General features: G+C 35.5%; 1 protein-coding gene across 1 annotated transcript in view; it reads right to left on the bottom strand.

The window, feature by feature from the left end:
• Positions 1-1375: 1375 nt before the first annotated feature.
• LOC104524288 (leucine-rich repeat and calponin homology domain-containing protein 1) overlaps positions 1376-18457 on the bottom strand; it is a gene marked incomplete at its 3' end in the record, with an annotated part of 28562 nt that continues 11480 nt past the window's right edge. Inside the window, exons 3-9 of the mRNA XM_010167106.2 lie at positions 18066-18192; positions 10340-10445; positions 9667-9803; positions 8317-8444; positions 6233-6317; positions 2552-2657; positions 1376-1488 (exon numbers count right to left, since the gene is read on the bottom strand). Coding sequence (XP_010165408.2) covers positions 1376-1488; positions 2552-2657; positions 6233-6317; positions 8317-8444; positions 9667-9803; positions 10340-10445; positions 18066-18192 — 802 coding nt within the window. The remainder of the gene's footprint in view (positions 1489-2551; positions 2658-6232; positions 6318-8316; positions 8445-9666; positions 9804-10339; positions 10446-18065; positions 18193-18457) is intronic.

Here is an 18457-nt window from a genome sequence, read left to right as displayed (position 1 = left end):
GGAGGGTGACAGAGTGGGCTTTGGTGGGCATCTGACATCTGGCCAGGGTCAACCCACCACACCAGCCTATAAATCAAGAGGAGACATCACATCCACAGGAATGCTACAAAATACTACTATTTCTCAAATATCTTTGCATTACAAAGGATCTACAAAAGTATCCAGCAAATAAATCTTCACAGAGAAACACACTTGCTCAGAATTTCTCTAGAATCTTTTAAAAAGTCCTTAGTCTACCTATTTAATTTATAAATTCATCAGGCAGTTCTTGCTATAACAAAGAAAGTGAACTTCATGAGTTACCACACAACAGCAATCACTAATGATTCATAGTACATTTCTATGGAGTCTATTGCAGCTTTCAAAGACGCATCTATCTAGACATACTCCACTAAACCTAACGCCGCAAATAGAAAATAATGAGTGAATGACAATATGAATGAGGAAAGCACAACTTAAAACAGACAAAAAGGCACAATAGAACAATTTCTAAAAGGTAATTCATTATGAAAAACAGTTTAAAAAGAAAGTAAATTTGATGGTTCACTGACAAGAAGTCACATGCCAGGAAGATGCCACATGGCTGATAAGCAGGTACTCATTAATCATGACAGAAAGATGTAACATGTATAACCCGCAATCCAGAGCACCAGTGTTCAGTAATGAACATCTTAAGGAAACTAAAGTGGCATGCAGACCTTTACATAAAAAAAAGACAGATGAGTATAATCTCAAAGTTTCTTAGCGTGGATAACTTGTATTTTCTTACACACTTCATTATATACACAGATATATATGTTTTGTTATACACATAATTATTCAAATCCTATCTCCTATACTATCTACAAAGTTCATAACCGAGCCAGTGTATACTCCTATTCCATCAAGAAAGGAAGCTGACAAATCTTGTAAGTTCCTAGAATCACAGCTTTTATTTTAGATTTGGCATTGCTTGCCTCTAAAGATTTCTACTATAATTTTAAAACATTATGAAAATGTATTTTAACACCATAACATTATTTCATAATTTCAGTCACCACAGATAACTCTGAAAGTCTTCTTGCATTTTACTAATATAGCAAATGCAAAAATTGCTCAACTCAAAATGTAACGTAAATAGTACAGAACTTATGTGCCACTTTTTCTTAAAGCCTTAAACATAGTGTTGTGTGTTGCGGATAAATTGACCTCCTAGATTAATTATCATCACTTTAAACCTACCTGCTTATTTTTGCCTTCTGTATTTTTTATTACAATTACCATCAATTCTTGTCTCTTATTTATTAAAATGTCTGCAGTTTGTAATTCCTGCTTGCTCTATACTCATGAAAGTAGCAAAGATATTTCCCCCCATTTAAAATTGCCAAAGACTTGCCTTAATGTAACTCATAAATTCAGTAGTAAGAGTATCCGATTCATCAAACTGGTTTTCTGTTTCTCTTGACTTATCATTGACAAGCAAGTGAGAAGATCCGTGATGGAATTCCACTAATAGCAACAATAAAAAAAAGATAGAAGATTGATTTCTTGTTCAGCTCGAATCTGTTACTCAACACAATTTAGGGTATTAAATTATAGCACTTAAAAGCAAACAAAGTTTAAATTCAAAGCATATTAAAAACACCAAACAAAGTAAAACTTTTGCATTCTAAGGAGTGATGCCAATTAATTTCAAAGTTGTAATAAATCAATACCTTGGGCTGATACAGTTGTAGATCAGAAGCACCACAACAGGCATTGATGGAGTCAATTTTGAACTACACCAAATATATTTTACCAATACAAGAACACAGTTGGACAACTAAAGTGTGTTTTAAGACATTCAGGTGTCTGCCAGTGACTTGTGGTTTAATGCAACTTTAGAGTTATTATACTATAACAAATACTCAAACTCTCAGCAGAACTCAAACCAAACAATTCAGAGCTTTCAGAGCCTATGCCAATCTCTTGCTTACATATACTACTTCCAGGGGTATGAGGCAGTTATTACTGCCAATAATTTCCTCTGCTTGAAGTGGTCTGATCCTATAGCTTACTCTCTCCAGTGTGCTAATAAACGCTGTAAGTAGGGTGTAATGCTTTTACTATCACACTTAGTATTCTACTAAATTCTGATGAGTAACTCAATTGAAGTCCATTTAATCTAGTCTGTAACACTGGAGAAAGGCTGATCTTCTATTTATGTGGTTTCCATACGCAACTCGCTGAGTTCATCCTGCCATTTATCATTAGTATATGCAGACTTTGGAGAAACATTGTCTATCAATATGTAGATTTAAGTTAGAAATATGTAAATTACTTGAATAAAATTTAGATAAAATTACACCTTCTCTCAAAATCTGAAGAGATTTGTTTTTTTCCAGAGGAAATTCTAACGTTGAATAATAAAGCTTTATATATGCATTAAGTCCAACTACAGAAAGGGGCTATGCTTTTGTACAAGATTGATGCTTGTTGGGCTGTGATTTTTGCAAACTGCATCTAGTCTTACATACAGAATTATTGACATAATTTTCCTGTATTTATCTTTCACTTTTTTTTACATTCCAACCTTTTCTTGAGTTAGTGCGGTGACCTAAATCTTCCTTTACAACCTGATCTTCTTCCACGATGTCCGACATTGGAACATTAAAGCTGATAGTATCTTCATCAGATGGCTAAGAAGAAATAAGTGAAAAACTTGTTACAGCTCAAACCAAGACTGATAAAAACGTATGTATTAAGAACTGAGTGCTCATTAAAGAGTGGCAAACTAATATGTGAGAGGATACCAGAGCATCTAACATGACCAAATCCTGCTGTAGGAAGCTGTAGTCATGTCAAATACATCCTCACAGTAGGCTTGCTCACTTCTTCACTGCACTAGTCCTCTCCTTGTAGCGACATCATTGCACTGTGCACATGCATGCCCTCCGCCTGCCTTCCTGGAACAGCTGAAAATAGAGGCTCCTTGTTGCCACCAAAGTTTGTAGGAAAACTGAGCATGATATCATAGTCCTTTATTCTTTCCCTCCAAGACTCTTCTCTCCTGCTTTACCATGCAGCTTATTAATTTAAATGTACTTTAGGCTGAGACAATATCTTGTATTAGATTAACTGGTAGAACTGAAAACAGGTATAAGCTTATACTAGTGTACACTAGTAGTAACACGGTAGTAACTCTGTGAATTCACTGTTCATTTCTGCTGCTTAAAGAGAAAAAATTCAAAAGGATGTTCAGGGACTTTAGCAATAAATTCTTATCAAAATGATGAAAATTTATAATGAAGTGAACTAATATTGTAGTATTGTTCCAATTTGTCAATTTTTAAAATAAATTTTAAGTTTTAAAATGAAACAAATTAGTATCTTTGACATGAAAGTATTTTAAACATGAAACAGTTTAACAGTTTGGTTGTTTTTTGGTTTTGTTTTTTTTTTTTTTTTAAAAAAAAGGACATGCACAGTATAAATTCATTTTAGACAACCAAGGTTACAGTGAAGTTCATTTTTTCTTTCAGGCTGTATCTCATGTGACATTTAAGCACTAAATTTAATTGTTCTAGATCAAAGATTCATGTTTTCTTAATGTTGCAACTATCATTTGAAAATATTACAGTTAAATGTTCTTATATGCATTATTACAAGTTCTAAATACTAAAACAGGTAAGATTTTTTTCTCAGCAGAGAAACACACACAGCTTTTAGGAAAATATTCTGAAGTTTTGGTGTAAAAAAAGCCATGGGTCATCCAATTTGGAAACAGAAAATCATTCCTTTAACAGGCTATGTCTCACTTTCAGGGCCTACAGAATTCTGCAACTGATTTTCCAGGTGCTTCCTGCCAGTGTACTATGAAACAGAAACTATCCAAAGTAGCTCACAACAATACAAAAGTATTGCTCCTTCATAGCCAAAATACTGTATCTCAGTTTCTTTGTCCACAGTTTTATTTTTATTCAGCTAGCAACAGAAGATGACAATAGTCATAAAAGAATAAAAAACATCTAAAATTATTCCAATACTGAATTCAGACGATGTATATTGAAAGAATCTTCATATACATTCTTGCTAGTGCTAATGTGTCACTCTTCCATAATAAAGCAGGGACACCATCTAGATCTTAATAAGTACCCTGTTGCTGTAACGAATTTTAACTAAGGACAAAGGGAAGTGGAAAATGAATCAAAAGGCTACACTGTTCCTAGAAGATGAGATATATGAGTGCACTACCTTAAAGCAGAATTTGCCTTCAAGTTGCCACGATCAATTTTACAGCAACACAAGATATATTTCACTTGAAATGCCCAAGATTACTATAGTTCTGAAGAACTGACCCTGTAATGACCTTTCCAACAAGCCAGACAGAAATATGTAAATTGTTCATTTAATCAAGTACTCCATCCTATGTGTATGGACCCAAAGCTAATTAGCAAGCTTCCTAAAAAATATATTAGCATTCGAACAAGTGACTAATTTAAGTTACCATTTTTAAATTACACAAATGAAAAATGACCTTGTAGTATTTTCTGTAAAAGAGCTGAAACTCGAGAGCCACTAGTCTTCAAAGCAAACTGTACTTTGTTTTTGTATGTCTGACATATTTATAGAAACCCCCCAAAAATGTGTTTTAATTATCACTTTATGACTCACCATTCAATGTTTATCTAATGTTTTGTATGTAATTAACAACGTATGTGAATCTGTTTTCACAACATGCTGATACTTCTTGCACAACTTTCATGCGTAACACAGGTATTAAAGGTTGCCTCAGAAGGAAAAGTGAGTGGTGAATTTACTCCCAAACACCTTTGAGATTACCGATCTCAGCATCTATTTTCACCTTAACAGCAGAGCAGTAGTCAGGTAGGGATAGAATGAGTAAATAGATCTCATATAAAAAGCCTTTGAGCGAATAAAAATGTACCGGTTCACTGTTGGTTGTGTTTAAAACAATTTTTTGCAGCATTTCAATTGCTATATTTTGATTACAGGAAAGATGATCTATTTTCTCAAGGTGTTATTTATAGCTAAAGAGGAAGTTCTGGAGTAATATTTTCATTAACAAGCTAACTCAGTTTCAGGAAGAGCAAGAATGGCAAAACAGTTTGTAAGCCTCTCTGAAAGGACTGCATGCTCTTACAACTAGAGGGAAACTACTGGAAGTCTGGCGAGAAATCACAATAATTCTGCTTCATTTCCATCTAGCAAGAAACTTGCCCAAATACTTGGAAATCCTTGTGGAGTTTTAAGTGCTTTTGTATTTAAAAGATCAATCAGTGTGTAAGTGGATTCATTTTCAATTTGCTTTTCAGTAACTACAAATTCAGTACCTAAACCTGATTTTTCATACATTTGTTCCAAAAGCAATAAAATCTCTTTTGCTCAAAGGAGGAGAGAAACACTAAAGAATCAGTGTAAAATTATTTTAAGCAGCAAGAAGACCATTCTTTTATTGTGACCTGAATATTTCCCACTAGATCAGACCACAAATCCCATTATTTGTACAATTCAAAGATCATCACTGACTGCAAATTATTTACTTAGTTATCACTTTTACTCAATTCCACTCCAACTAGATTCAGTGCCTCAGAAAAAAGGTCTAGGAAGTCAGCTGTAACTGCTTAGCCAACACTAGTGTCAGAAAGCCATCCTTACTCTTTGCTTAGTCAGACACCATAGTTCAGAAGAAATGATGACAGCTTATTTCCAGCACTGCCTAACTGCCAGAGCATGTAAACGCTTTAAGATCTGCAAAGCTTCTCAAGTTCCTACGCTACAGCAAACTGCCATAACCATGAACACACCAGGACTGGGCACACTAAACTCCTGTTAATTCCCAACAGGAAAGAGGTATCAGTCAGAGGGAAACCAGGTGAGAAGCAGCCAGGTGTGTAACCTGCGAAGACACTTACTTCGTTGGAAACAGCAGATGTGGATTCTGGTTTGGTCCTCATTCCCTACATTATGTAAACTGCCTGAAAACTGTAGTCACTTTTCACTATTGGTAGGCTGTTGACCATTTGTAAGCAACTATCTCACTGCCCTCTCCAGAAAGAGTACAGACAAAAAAGAAATAAAATCCCAGTCTCTTTTTATTGTTTTAGCCATTTCTTAGCAAGAAATTCATGTCAAGAATGTGGTTGCACAGTTTTGATGGCTACAAACATATTCACAGTTAGTCAACTTAAAATACAGTTAAAATATGGGTACAGAGGGAAGGGGAGCCGGACACAAAATTCAGGCAACTTACCTCTGTTGCTGACAAACGTTTATCACCATTATCACTACCAACACCTGAATCTGAGTCCTTTTTACTTGGGTAGATGTCATCAATGCTAGATGTGAATTATAAAAAAAAAAGCAAACAACAAACTAAACAACAATAAAAAGCTGTCATAGCATTTACCGTTAGAATTCTGCTCTAGTTTCTTGAATCAAAGCAAAATTCCAACCAGTCTCAATGGCAGAGGGTGAAATAGCCTAGTATGGTTAAGAACTATGTTTGCAGACTGGTGATAATAAATCAGCTGGAATGGCTGGTTAGCCTAATGATTAACAAAAACAACAGAAAACCAGAAATAATCTGCTATAAAACTTGCTGTTGTCGATACACTAGGTAAAAACGCTTAGTTACTAAGTAGCACAGGAGTATGAGTGAAGTCACTTACCCATGGGAAAAACAACTCAACTAGTTGAACTTAAACTGGAGTCAACTGATTTAATTGTAACCACTGATGCATTAAAAACGAACTGATATTTCCCTGCGGCTTGAAGTAGTTATTAACACAGAAACCTTCTTTTGGTGCTTTAAAATAGACTTTGAAATTTAGGTTTTTAAGAAAACAACTATAACAATGACAACTGCTGTCTCTTCTGGTTTCATTACCTAGTATGACCTTTACTCATTTTAAAGTACACTATTAGATCCAATACACTCATACTTTATTTTTTTTAATATGCTTTATTATCCTCTCATTTGCAATCCTGAAAGCTGCAATCCTGAATTCAGATTGGCACGGCAATTTTCAGTCTTCACATGAATAAGGTATGTGATTAATCCTAGTCTTAAATTACTTCTTACCAGTAAACACTAAGGATTTTGAGTAGAAACTGCATATAGAAATCCTAATTGGGTAATGCTTTTTCTTTAGAAGTGTGAAGTTATTCTCTAAAAAAAAATTTGGTAATTTGTGATAGAGCATTATGCTGTTAGTTACCAACTGGTACCTAACTCTGTACTATCCCCTTACCCTAACCTGTATGATTTTATATGACCAAAATGTCATACAGACCATGACATTCCTGTCAGTTTTCCTGTACACTAAAAGAACAAACCCAAAAACCAGTACATGTTTCCCAAGTGGAAAGCTTAATCTTCATCCTGGATTCTCCCCACCTTCAGCTTTTATCTGACAGAAATCCACACAGGTATCTCCAAACATACTTGGAGAAAAACAACTTGCTTGAAATCTTGTCTAGATGACTGACAGAGAGATTCTGTAACAGTTTTGTTTTGTTTTTCCCAGAGTGTTAGCAGTAACATCTCTATTTTTATTCACATCAATACTTTGTTTTTATTGAGTACTCCTCTCCAAAAATAAGGCATTATCATACTTTCTCTGATTTGCCATATTAAACTTCCCATGTTAGTGAAGAAAGAGTTGTCTAAAAACTGGCTTCAAATTAGCTATGGGGATTCTCATAAAAAGGGGCTGCTTTGTATCTAGTTCCTGTCCTTAAACAACCATACAAGATGATGTTTCCTAGATGTTTGATGTAACACATTGAAGATTTTGTCTTTTATTTTGCTAAAAAGTTTGCACATTTCACTTTAAGAGGGTCTCAACACTCATGCAGTTCTCTTTGCTGGATGGATATGCCTCTGGTTGAGTGAAAAAAGCTTAAAGCAACAATGCAACAAATGTATAGCAACATATAAATCACAAAACAACACTAGAAATTAAAACTGATTTGCTGGGTTAATAGATTTATAAGAAAGTTCCAACACACAATGATAGTACTATCTCAATTATTTTCAACATATTCCAGTATTCTACTAGTAAGAGGTTAGATTTAAACTCAGGTTCATTTCTAAGGTGTTTCCTAATGTATTGTTAACTTTAATCAGACCTGATTGTTAAAAATACTTTGTTCTAAACTCTTACATGGATTTCACTAGAACAAAATATATTAAACCAAAACAAATCTCTATTCAAAAAACTACACCCTAGATAGCATCTAAACAAATGAAACTCTGGAAGGTAAAGCTATAAATATATTTCACTTTGTTCACAAGTGTTATATGAAAAAACTAAGGGAGATTTTCATACATACCTCTCTTCCACAGGTTGTGGCAAGTGCTGTTGTTCTATGGCATTAAGATAGAGTGAGTCTGCTGTTTTAATCTGACAGGCCTGTACAGTCAGATATTTGAATATATGCACTTTACCCTTTGTACAAATCTGTTAGATAAGGAAAAAAAGTCAGGAATATATAGGTAAAATGAAAGAAATAATTTATTCCAAATGTCCCTTAGTGTAAAACTCCCTGAAAACCAACTCATATTGCCACAACAGATATCACATAAAGGAAAATATGTATTTTTTTAAAATTACTAAGTATTTCAATTACCAAACCAACTATTTGTGTGTACTAGTATAAAGACCTTCAGAGAGTAAGACAGAAAACAAGAAAATAATGTATTCTACTTTAAAAAAATTGAAATGAGCTTTTCCCTCAAGAAAATAATTACAATAAAATATACCGTATGGCCTGTTACTAACAGTAAATTTAATAATTATCTTCCAAAATTGATGAATAATTACATTTAATTAATCAGCATTTCCTTTATACTCTTACTCATATTGTTTTTACTAGTGTCCACCATCTTTATGATGCATTTCACCTGCACTTTAGAATTTTTTTCTTTAACTGCATCCTTCTATGTCAAGTGTTTTCTGAAACTTGCTCTGTATTTTTTGAGTTTAGTAACAGTATCAGCACTAGTTATGAAAAGCATTTCTCCAACGTAATAAAAACTCTCAAGTATGTCAACAGCTGTTGATCCAGAACAATGGTAGCTTTCAGAGATGTAGTTTGAATCGACTGTCCAGTAAGTCAACAACAACAAAGTTGTCCTTAAGCAACAAGCACAGGTCCTATTCATTTATTATCATTATCTCTCAGTGTGGCCTAACAGTTCAGAACAGGAGTTTGATTTCTTTGTGCATCACAATCTATAAAGTTACACTATAAAGTAAAATAAGTTTCATACGGATTACATTCTAGATGGTCTGTGTATTTTTTAAGAGTAAATCACTGCAGAACCTTACAGAACTAGGCTCTTATTAGGAGAGAGAAAATTTATCCAGGGAGTTTCTCAATTCTCTTTTTCAAAATTATATACATATTCCAACATTAAGGTTCACATGCAGATAGGAATGACAAAAATAAACAGCTAGCTAACAGAATGGAAATTCTAGATTCACGTTGGTTCCAGTAGTGCGCAGGTTCATGCACAGAGCATAACATACTTTCTGTGTTTTATTTATATATCAACAACTACTGTCTGTGATTGACTGAAGCTCAGAAGCCTGCAATTGCAGAAGGTGATATTTTCTAGGCTATAATTTGTTATCATCCACCCAATACTAAGAGATTATTTAAATGATAGATGTTACTTACTTGTGCTGGTGGAGACTGCAAAGGATTATTCTCAAGCAGTAATACTTGTAACTGCACCATCTTTCTAAAACAAATTGGAATCACAAGTACTTTATTGCAGGAAAAGTCGAACTTTACCAAGGGAAGCTGTATTAGTTCTAAAAGCAACAAAAAAGAGAGAAGGTGTTATATCTGTATTTGGTTTCACCATAAAATATTTCTGAATACACCCTCTTTTGCATTAAGGAAAAACACAAACTCAGGCAGAAATACGAACAACATTTACTCCATTCTATATTGGCAAATGAAGAGTGCTATTGTTATACAAGTGATGATAAATTTTAAAATAAATACTTTGATTTATTTTTTTTATCCTGAAACTCAGCTGACAGTTCCCATACTGCATTCATAGGAGAGTATTTGTGCAACTTAAAAGATACCTAGAATCATAAAGTTAATTCATTTAAAAAAAAAAACAAAACCCTCAGTGTTATTTAGTGAGTACCACTGAATGTTAAATTCTGCAAAATCAAATGGAATAAATTAGGTAAATTTATTTAGCTCATTAAAATTGAAAGGTAAATACTACTTTTTAAGCATATTCACTTACATGATAAAAAAAAAATCTTTCAAAAAGCTAATAAAAAGAGCTACTACAAAGGTATTAAATTTGTTGTTTTGTTTTGTTTTTTACCTTGGGGTAAAACTTCGAGGTAATTTCTTCTGACATTCAGTTCTTTTAAGGATTTCAGTTGGCCTATCTGCTGTGGTAATGCTGTGATTTCATTACAGCTGACATCCTACAGTAAAAGTAACAGAAATAATGAACTTTTGCCTCTTAAATATTACATAATACAGATGTTAAATTGTAGCTAATTTACTGTTACTGTTGTAACATTTTATTAACCTGAAAACATGGAATCATTTATGTTCTGTCTTCACAGTGCAAAACTAGATACATGAGGAAATGTTTACACATTACTTCAAACTCAGAGCAAATACTTATTTGGAGAATAAGATAATTTTTAAAGTTAATTTAATATCTATAGAAACATTCAAAACCATTTACTTAGATGTTCTACCTTTGCGTTCATATGAAGAACTCAGTAGCATGATTATATAACCAAATATGTTTGGATGAAGTATAAAACTGCTGCTGTGTGGATCTGATTTTTTAAAAAGGCTCCTGCTCTTTTAGAAGGACTATTTAATCAAGGAAAACAAAACAAAACAAAAAACCACAACCCACCAACAAACAAAAACAGCGAGATCACTCTAATGATGTTCAGGAAAGGCATATGTTCGATTATCACATCAAACAGGAGGACATAAAAAGAAAGATGGTCTTGCTTAGTATTATACAGATATTCAATATATTGTAAAAGGTACACCTTAAAAGCCTAAACTGGTTCTAAGCAAGTCTGATTTTGATGGCTAAATTCAACTAGTTTTATAATCTGGATGAAACTGGGACCTATCCTCATTTCAGCATTCCTAAAACAGTAACTGTTGTAAAGTTGTGTTGAAAGTATAGGGTCTGGCTATACTGAGCATTATTTCAAGCAACAAGTTTACATACAGTAGTATTACTGTAATAAATATTATACCTGAACACTATTGCTACCATGAAACTGCTACAAATGTGTACTAAAGATCAACTTCTTGGATAGTTTTCAGATACTAGCTCTCATTTTTACTGTCAAACTGTCTATAACCAAAGCAAAATCAAAAGGGCATTGAAGCCTCTGCTTACATCACAGGCAACTGGTAAATTTGAGTAACAGCCCAACTATGATTCCATTTCTGCATTAAAAAAAAAAAAAAAAGGAAACAGTGTATGACAGGAAAAACTGTATGACAGCTAAGGGAGAAATTTTCCTGAAAAGCTGAAGGAATACTTTTAGGATGTTCACTCCTACTCTCTTGATTGTTGCAAATGATGGATTTCTACAGTATCTGGGAGCTCTTAGGCCACAAAATTCCAAGTCATCTCTTTAAAGACAGTTACTTTAATACTGGTCAAAAGCGTTACATTAACTATCTTTAAGTCTGAAAACTAGTTAACAAGAAATTATAGTAAAAGGAAAATCTGATCTGACGATGCTACTCATCAGACGAGTTTCTTCTCATAACAGAACCTAAGTGCTGCCAAAGCTTCCTTCCCTTGTCAAAACAGAGTCAAGAAATCATTTTAGCTTTTAGATGAGGAAATTAAAAACCCCAGTTAACGAGCGCATCTTCTGTCCAAGTCACCACAAAGTATGGTTAATTGCACTATTCCCAGATAATTTATTTTTAAAGCTTTACTGTCCTATTTTTAATTTACAGACTTTAAAGAACTTCATAATTAGATACTCAATTTTTAGAGCACAGAATTTAAATTTAAAGTCACCTTGCAACAGAGAAACTCTACATCAAGTGTACTTATGCACATACATCAGAACAAGTTTTTTTCAGAGAATTTTAAAGGAAGTGGGGAGGAAAAAAAAAAGAAGGGGGGCGGGAAGCCTCAAAAACAAAGTCCACTTACAACCTTTCAAAACATCCTCAGTAAGAGAGATCTGTTGTGACAACATGTCAGCATTCATAAGATCTTTAGAGACAGCAGAATCCTTTCTCCTACTAAATAGTACAATCTTTTTTTTATTATTTTGTTTGAATAACTGTAGAAAACAAAGACCTATAACATTATTTCCAGTTATACTTATGGTCTTGACAATTATTAGACTTCATGAGTGTGTATGTGACAAGAGACAGTGTTTATCTTTCCCATTACTTTGGCAGTAATGGAAGCAATACTATCAAAGTGCCTACAGTTTTCGGGTTAATAATTTTTTAAAGGAACTAGATAACCAACAGCCTGGAACTTCATGGACACCTGCAGACAACTGAAGTGAAGTCCAAACACCTACTCAAGTTCCAGGGGCTAGCGTTTGCTGAAAGTCAGACTTCTTGCACTAAATCTATTTCATCCTGCCATTACAAAATAGACAAAATTTCTCAAGATTAGAGAAAGGTAAGGCACATTTAAATTTAACATTAATTTTTGTGTCATGGAGCTCAATGTCATGAAAACAAACAAAAATCATCAACATTTTTCTTTTGTTTATGGTAAAGTTTAAACAGTTTTAAACCAATAAAATTCAGCATAATAGAAACATAAAAACAAATATGGTACTTTGGCTCCATATTAACATATTTATTGAGTTTGTCCAAACAATCCAAATTGAGGTAAACTTCTTCCTTACATCCAGTTTAAAACTTGCTGCTCCTTACTGAGCTGTTATTCCTAAAAAGCACGTGGATTCTGTCAGAGCTCGTGACATACATGCCACAGTGAATGGTAAAAAGAAGTTACACAGTGCGTGAGCACATGGATCCTTTTAGGTAACAGAAGGCAGGAGCTCCCACTTGGTCAGGCTGCTGGCCCAGATTAGATGAATGAAATGAAGAACCTAAATCCCTGCTCAGAGATTTAAAGGCTTCCAACGTGAGACAGGAGCATCCCTGAAGTGGAGAAAGCCATTCTCTGGAGAAGGCAGGAGTGCAACACTGCCTGATAGAACGGAGAACAGAATTTTACTGTACATCTGATAGTTTTAGTGACATTCAATAGTCATGTCTGCTAAATTACTTTTCTTTGATGGAAAAGAAGGTTCAGATTATCTTCACACCAGTTTTGCCCTCATCCTTCTAGCTGACAGTAGAGGTATGATCAAGTTATGAAGCTGCAAATAAAACTAAGTTTCCCAACCAAATTGTCCAAGTAATTAATGACAAAACAAGGGGAAATGGGTTTAAGCTGAAAGAGGGTAGGTTTAGATTAGATATTAGGAAGAAGTTCTTCACTGTGAGGGTGGTCAGACACTGGAAGAGGTTGCCCAAGGAAGTTGTGGATGCCCCCTCCCTGGAAGTGTTCAAGGCCAGGCTGGATGAGGCTTTGAGCAACCTGGTCTAGTGGAAGGTGTCCCTGCTCATGGCAGGGGTGTTGGAACTAGATGATCTTTAAGGTCCTTTCCAACCCAAAACATTCTATGATTCTATGATAATATATCCTTCAGGAAGAATAACTGATATGTTATTTTGATTGCTTCCAAGATAGCTGACAGATCTATGTAACACAGAATCCTAAAATTTAAAAGAATACCTGAAAGTTTACTGCATGTAACATCTAAGCCATTCTATGCCAGAAATATGAAGTTTATATAAATATAAACATGTAATAGAAAAAGAATAATCTACCCCATTTTAGAGGAGAGAGAGAACAAAGTGACCTAATTTGCAGCAAACTTGTATCACTCAGGACTGACTACAGAGGTAAAGTTTTTCAAAAAGTTAGATAACAACAAAAATCCATCTGATACGTACACATAGATTTCACTGCATGCAGTCTGTGAAAAGCTGTAGAACACTGAAAACTGAGGGTGCTTGGCAAAGTCCTAGTAATACAAGAACTGAATGCAGTTAGGTGGCACCTGTCACGTCTCAGGACTGGTCCCCTGGGTCAGCTCGGCACCAGCACAGTGTATGTCCCAAAACAAGAGCACGTCCTGCCAGAGGGCTGGGTGGTGGTGTCACTTGAAGGCCACATGCTGTTAGGCTGGCATTGCTCTCGCACAGCTGAATGTTTTGTGCAACAACTGCAGCATGACTTAATCGGTTTTTTGTTTTGGTTTGGTTTTTTTTACTTGTTTTGGAACAATGGTCACCTTATTATCTAAACTGCATGATATTATATATGCCAATATAGATACTGGGTCTACCACTATTTGCTTCTCCCAGTACACCACAGTTTAGTCATTTCCAACTAAATAATACAATTCATTTCACTGGAAATGTACCAAACACTTTTGATGGCATCAAACTAAGTCATCGGGTCCTCTGAACAGAACCATATCTAATTTAACAAAAACTAATTATTCACTTCTTCCTCACCCCTTCTAATCACACAGAACTGGCATCAGACCTTCAGCTTTCATAATTCTTCTAGGCTACCGAAGTGACATGCTGCTATAGCTTCTCATTTGAAATATTTTTAGAGCAGGAATTGTTGTGCTCTTCATGTCGAATAGTAACACTGAAATTACACTGTAACTGGAAAGCCATATGAAAATCCAGTATTCCAGAAGTTTAATTTAAACATATGATTTGTTTAAAAAAAACAAATAAACCCTACCTCCTTTGAGTATAATCTACATTGATTTCAATTTTTAACTTTTCAAAATTCTAAAATAAGGATAAGGGCTATTATTAAACTAAGTACAAACTCTTAATTAACAAAGGCAACACTTTCAGCATCACCAATGTGAGTTCACCTTACCAGGAGGGTTCAAACCTTGAAATTGGAGGGGAAGTTAGACATGCAAGCACTTCAGCAGCTCTTTATTGGAAATATTATCCCAGACCTCAATTAATACAAATAAAACGGGTGATTTTAAGTCCTTCAGGTGTTTCTGAAGTTCCCACAGACTGGAAAAAAGGAAACATAATCCCAATTTTTAAAAAGGGAAACAAGGAAGATGAAGGAAACTACAGGCCAATCAGTGTCACCCCTGTGCCTGGCAAGATCACTGAGCAGATCCTCCTGGAAACTATGCTAGGCAGATGGGAAGTGAGGAGGTGACTGATGACAGCCAACATGGCTTCACCAAGAGCAAATCGTGCCTGACGAATTTGGTGGCCTTCTGTGATGGGGTTACAGCATTGCTGGGTAAGGGAAAAGCAACTGATGTCATCTACCTGTACTTGTGCAAGGTGTTTGACACTGTCCTGCATGACATCCTTGTCTCTTCAGTTTAGAGACATGGACTGAGTTGGTGGACCATTCAGTCAATAAGGAATTGGCCAGATGGTCGCACGCAAAGAGTTGTGGTCAATGTTGCAATGTCTCCCAGTGGAGACTGGTGGCATCCCTCAGGGGTTGGTATTGGAACCGGTGCACTTCAACATCTTTGCTGGTGACACGGACAGTGGGATTGAGTGCACCCTCAGCAGGTTTGCCGATAACACCAAGCTGTGTCGCTCAGTCAACACACTGGAGGGAAGGGATTCCACCCAGAGGGACCTTGACAGGCTTGAGAAGTGGCCTGGGGTAACCTCATGAAGTTCAACAAGGCCAAATACAAGGTCCTGCACCTGGGTCAGGTCAATCCCAAGCACAAATACAGGCTGGACAAAGAATTAATTGATAGCAGCCCTACGAAAAAGGACTTGTGGGTACTGGTGGACGAGAAGATCAACAGGAGCCGGCAATGTGCACTCACAGCTCAGAAGGCCAACTGCATCCTGGGCTGCATCAATAGAAGCGTGGCCAGCAGGTCGAGGGAGGTGCCTCTGCCCATCCACTCTGCTCTCATGAGACCCCACCTGGAATACTGCACCCAGTTCTGGGGTACCCAACATAAGAAAGACATGGACCTATTGGGGCAAATCCAGAGGATGGCCACAAGGATGACCCAAGCACCTCTTCGGTGGCTGGAGCACCTTTCCTGTGAGGACAGGCTGAGAGAGTTGGGGCTGTTCACCCTGGAAAAGAGAGGGCTTATAACAGCCTTTCAGTACCTGAAGAGGTTCACAGGAAGGCTGTCGAGGGACTTCTTGCAAGGGCAGGTAGTGATAGGACATAGGGTAAAAGCTTTAAACTGGCAGAGGGGAGGTTTAGATGAGATATTAGGAAGAAATTCTTCACTGTGAGGGTGGTCAGACACTGGAACAGGTTGCCCAGAGAAGTTGTGGATGCCCCCTCCCTGGAAGTGTTTAAGGTCAGGCTGGATGAGGCTTTGAGCAACCTGGTCTAGTGGAAGGTGCCCCTGCTCCTGACAGGGGGTTTGGAACAAGATGACCTTTAAGATCCCTTCCAACCCTAACCATTCTGTGATTCTATAATTTTGACCAGACAGAATCAGGTTAAGTCTTTCGATTATTTTATGAGCTACTCACCATTAAGCCAGACTACATTTAAATTAGAAGTAACCAAGAGCTAACAGGTTCCAACCTCTTCACTCATCCTATCCCCTAAACTCAGGATGTGTTTAATACTGTTCAAATTTAATTACATATGAAACTGGAAACAATCTTTTATTGAATCTATTTTAAGCACAACAGTAACAATGCTATAGCCTAACACATTTTTTGAAGGTTTATAAAATCAAAAGCATTTAAGTCATCTAATTAAACTCTTCACACATACAAAAAATTTAAACTATTTAGTAAGATAAATTAACAATGCTCACCAAGCAAAACAAAAACCTGGTAGTCTTTAGCTTAAGCATAACCCAGAAAGGAAATGTCAATCCTCACCAACAGCCACAACAGTTGTAATAAATAATAGAATCCTACTACCACAGGATGCTGTATGAAGAAAATACTAGAAGGAAAAAAGCCACTTCGCTCCACAAATAAAGAACTGGTAGCAGGACTGGGGCCTAAAGCAAGGTCAGCTCAATTTCTGTAACGTAACTTAGTAGAGGAACTACTGTTATAAAAATAATAATATGATAAGCAGGCACTTTCAAATACTGAAAAGATGTGTAAGAGATGCGGTCAATGGAGACACCAGCAGCTGGAAAAGAAGTTAAAATATCATCGTTTTACTGTGCATAAATTAGCAGTGTCAGAATGTAGTTTATTTGTCAATTTGCATCTTAAGAGTTCAAGGTGAACAGAAATAACCAGAAGACATAACATATATGCCTCAGCATACAATACACAAAAGAGGAAGAAAAGGGGAGAGAAAGGGAAGCTTTCTCTTACATACATTTTCCACATACAAAATTTTAAAATACATGTATAATGAAATTAATTTTAAGTTAAGGTACCAAATAATTTTTGCCTTTATTAGACAATATATTATAGATGATCTACTGCTTGCAGAAACAGTAGTCATGTGGACAACTTTGAAAAAAAGAGGAATATAAAAATTTTGTACATCTGTTTAGATGGGTGTTCCAGGAAAGGAAGGTTGCATGACAAAAATAGTGAAATAAAATGAAAACAGACTGATAAGACCAGTATCACTAGTGGAAAGCAATGTGGTAAGCAGATAGTAATAACAGAGAGAAAGGAAGCAGAAGGGAAGGGTGCTACAGCAGGGGATACAACTTTGCAGAGCCTGAGGGAAGAACTATGAACTTGATAGAGCAAAACAGGGAGCAAGTGGTGAGTAAAACTGGTAAAGACTACAAACTTAGAAGCTGAGTTTTGAATGAACCAAGGGTAGTGATGTTGTTTAGAAAGGTTCTGAAGAACATAGATGAAACTATTATTGTGTTGTTAACCAACACACTTGAGAAGTTCAAAAGTTTATTTTTTTAGCCTGCATTGCAGTATTAGACATTTGTTCAAATGTATTTGCAAAATTAATTTTACTGTTTCTAGTTAAATACAAATGAAGTCAAAATAAAAAATGATCAGTAACATACCAGTTCCATTAAGTGTTTTAGCTGACCTATCTCTTCTGGAAGACAACCTAGCTTATTGTTACTTGCAATTAAGACTTTTAGAGGAAGGCCACACAGGCAAGCTGGCAAAGAAGAAAGCTGATTTCGACTGCAACAAAACAAAAAGAAAAAAAAAACAACCATTAAAACCAACAGTGATATTCTTCTGTATACTGACATAAAGTCTGACAGTTGTAAAATTCCTTCATTTTGATGGGTCAGATTTTATGCAGATAAAATTTAAATTTTTGCAATAGCAATCATTAAGAAAACACTTGCACATCAAAAATATCTGAATTATTGAGTAAACAATATTGTGGAATATTACCACTCCGGAAAAAGTGCATTATATCAGTTTAACAATATTGTAACAA

Source organism: Antrostomus carolinensis, unplaced genomic scaffold (genome assembly GCF_000700745.2).
Source record: "Antrostomus carolinensis isolate BGI_N321 unplaced genomic scaffold, ASM70074v2 scaffold8704, whole genome shotgun sequence".
NCBI lineage: Eukaryota > Metazoa > Chordata > Aves > Caprimulgiformes > Caprimulgidae > Antrostomus > Antrostomus carolinensis.
Note: the sequence above shows the minus strand (reverse complement) of the source record. Positions and strands in the feature narration are given on the sequence as shown.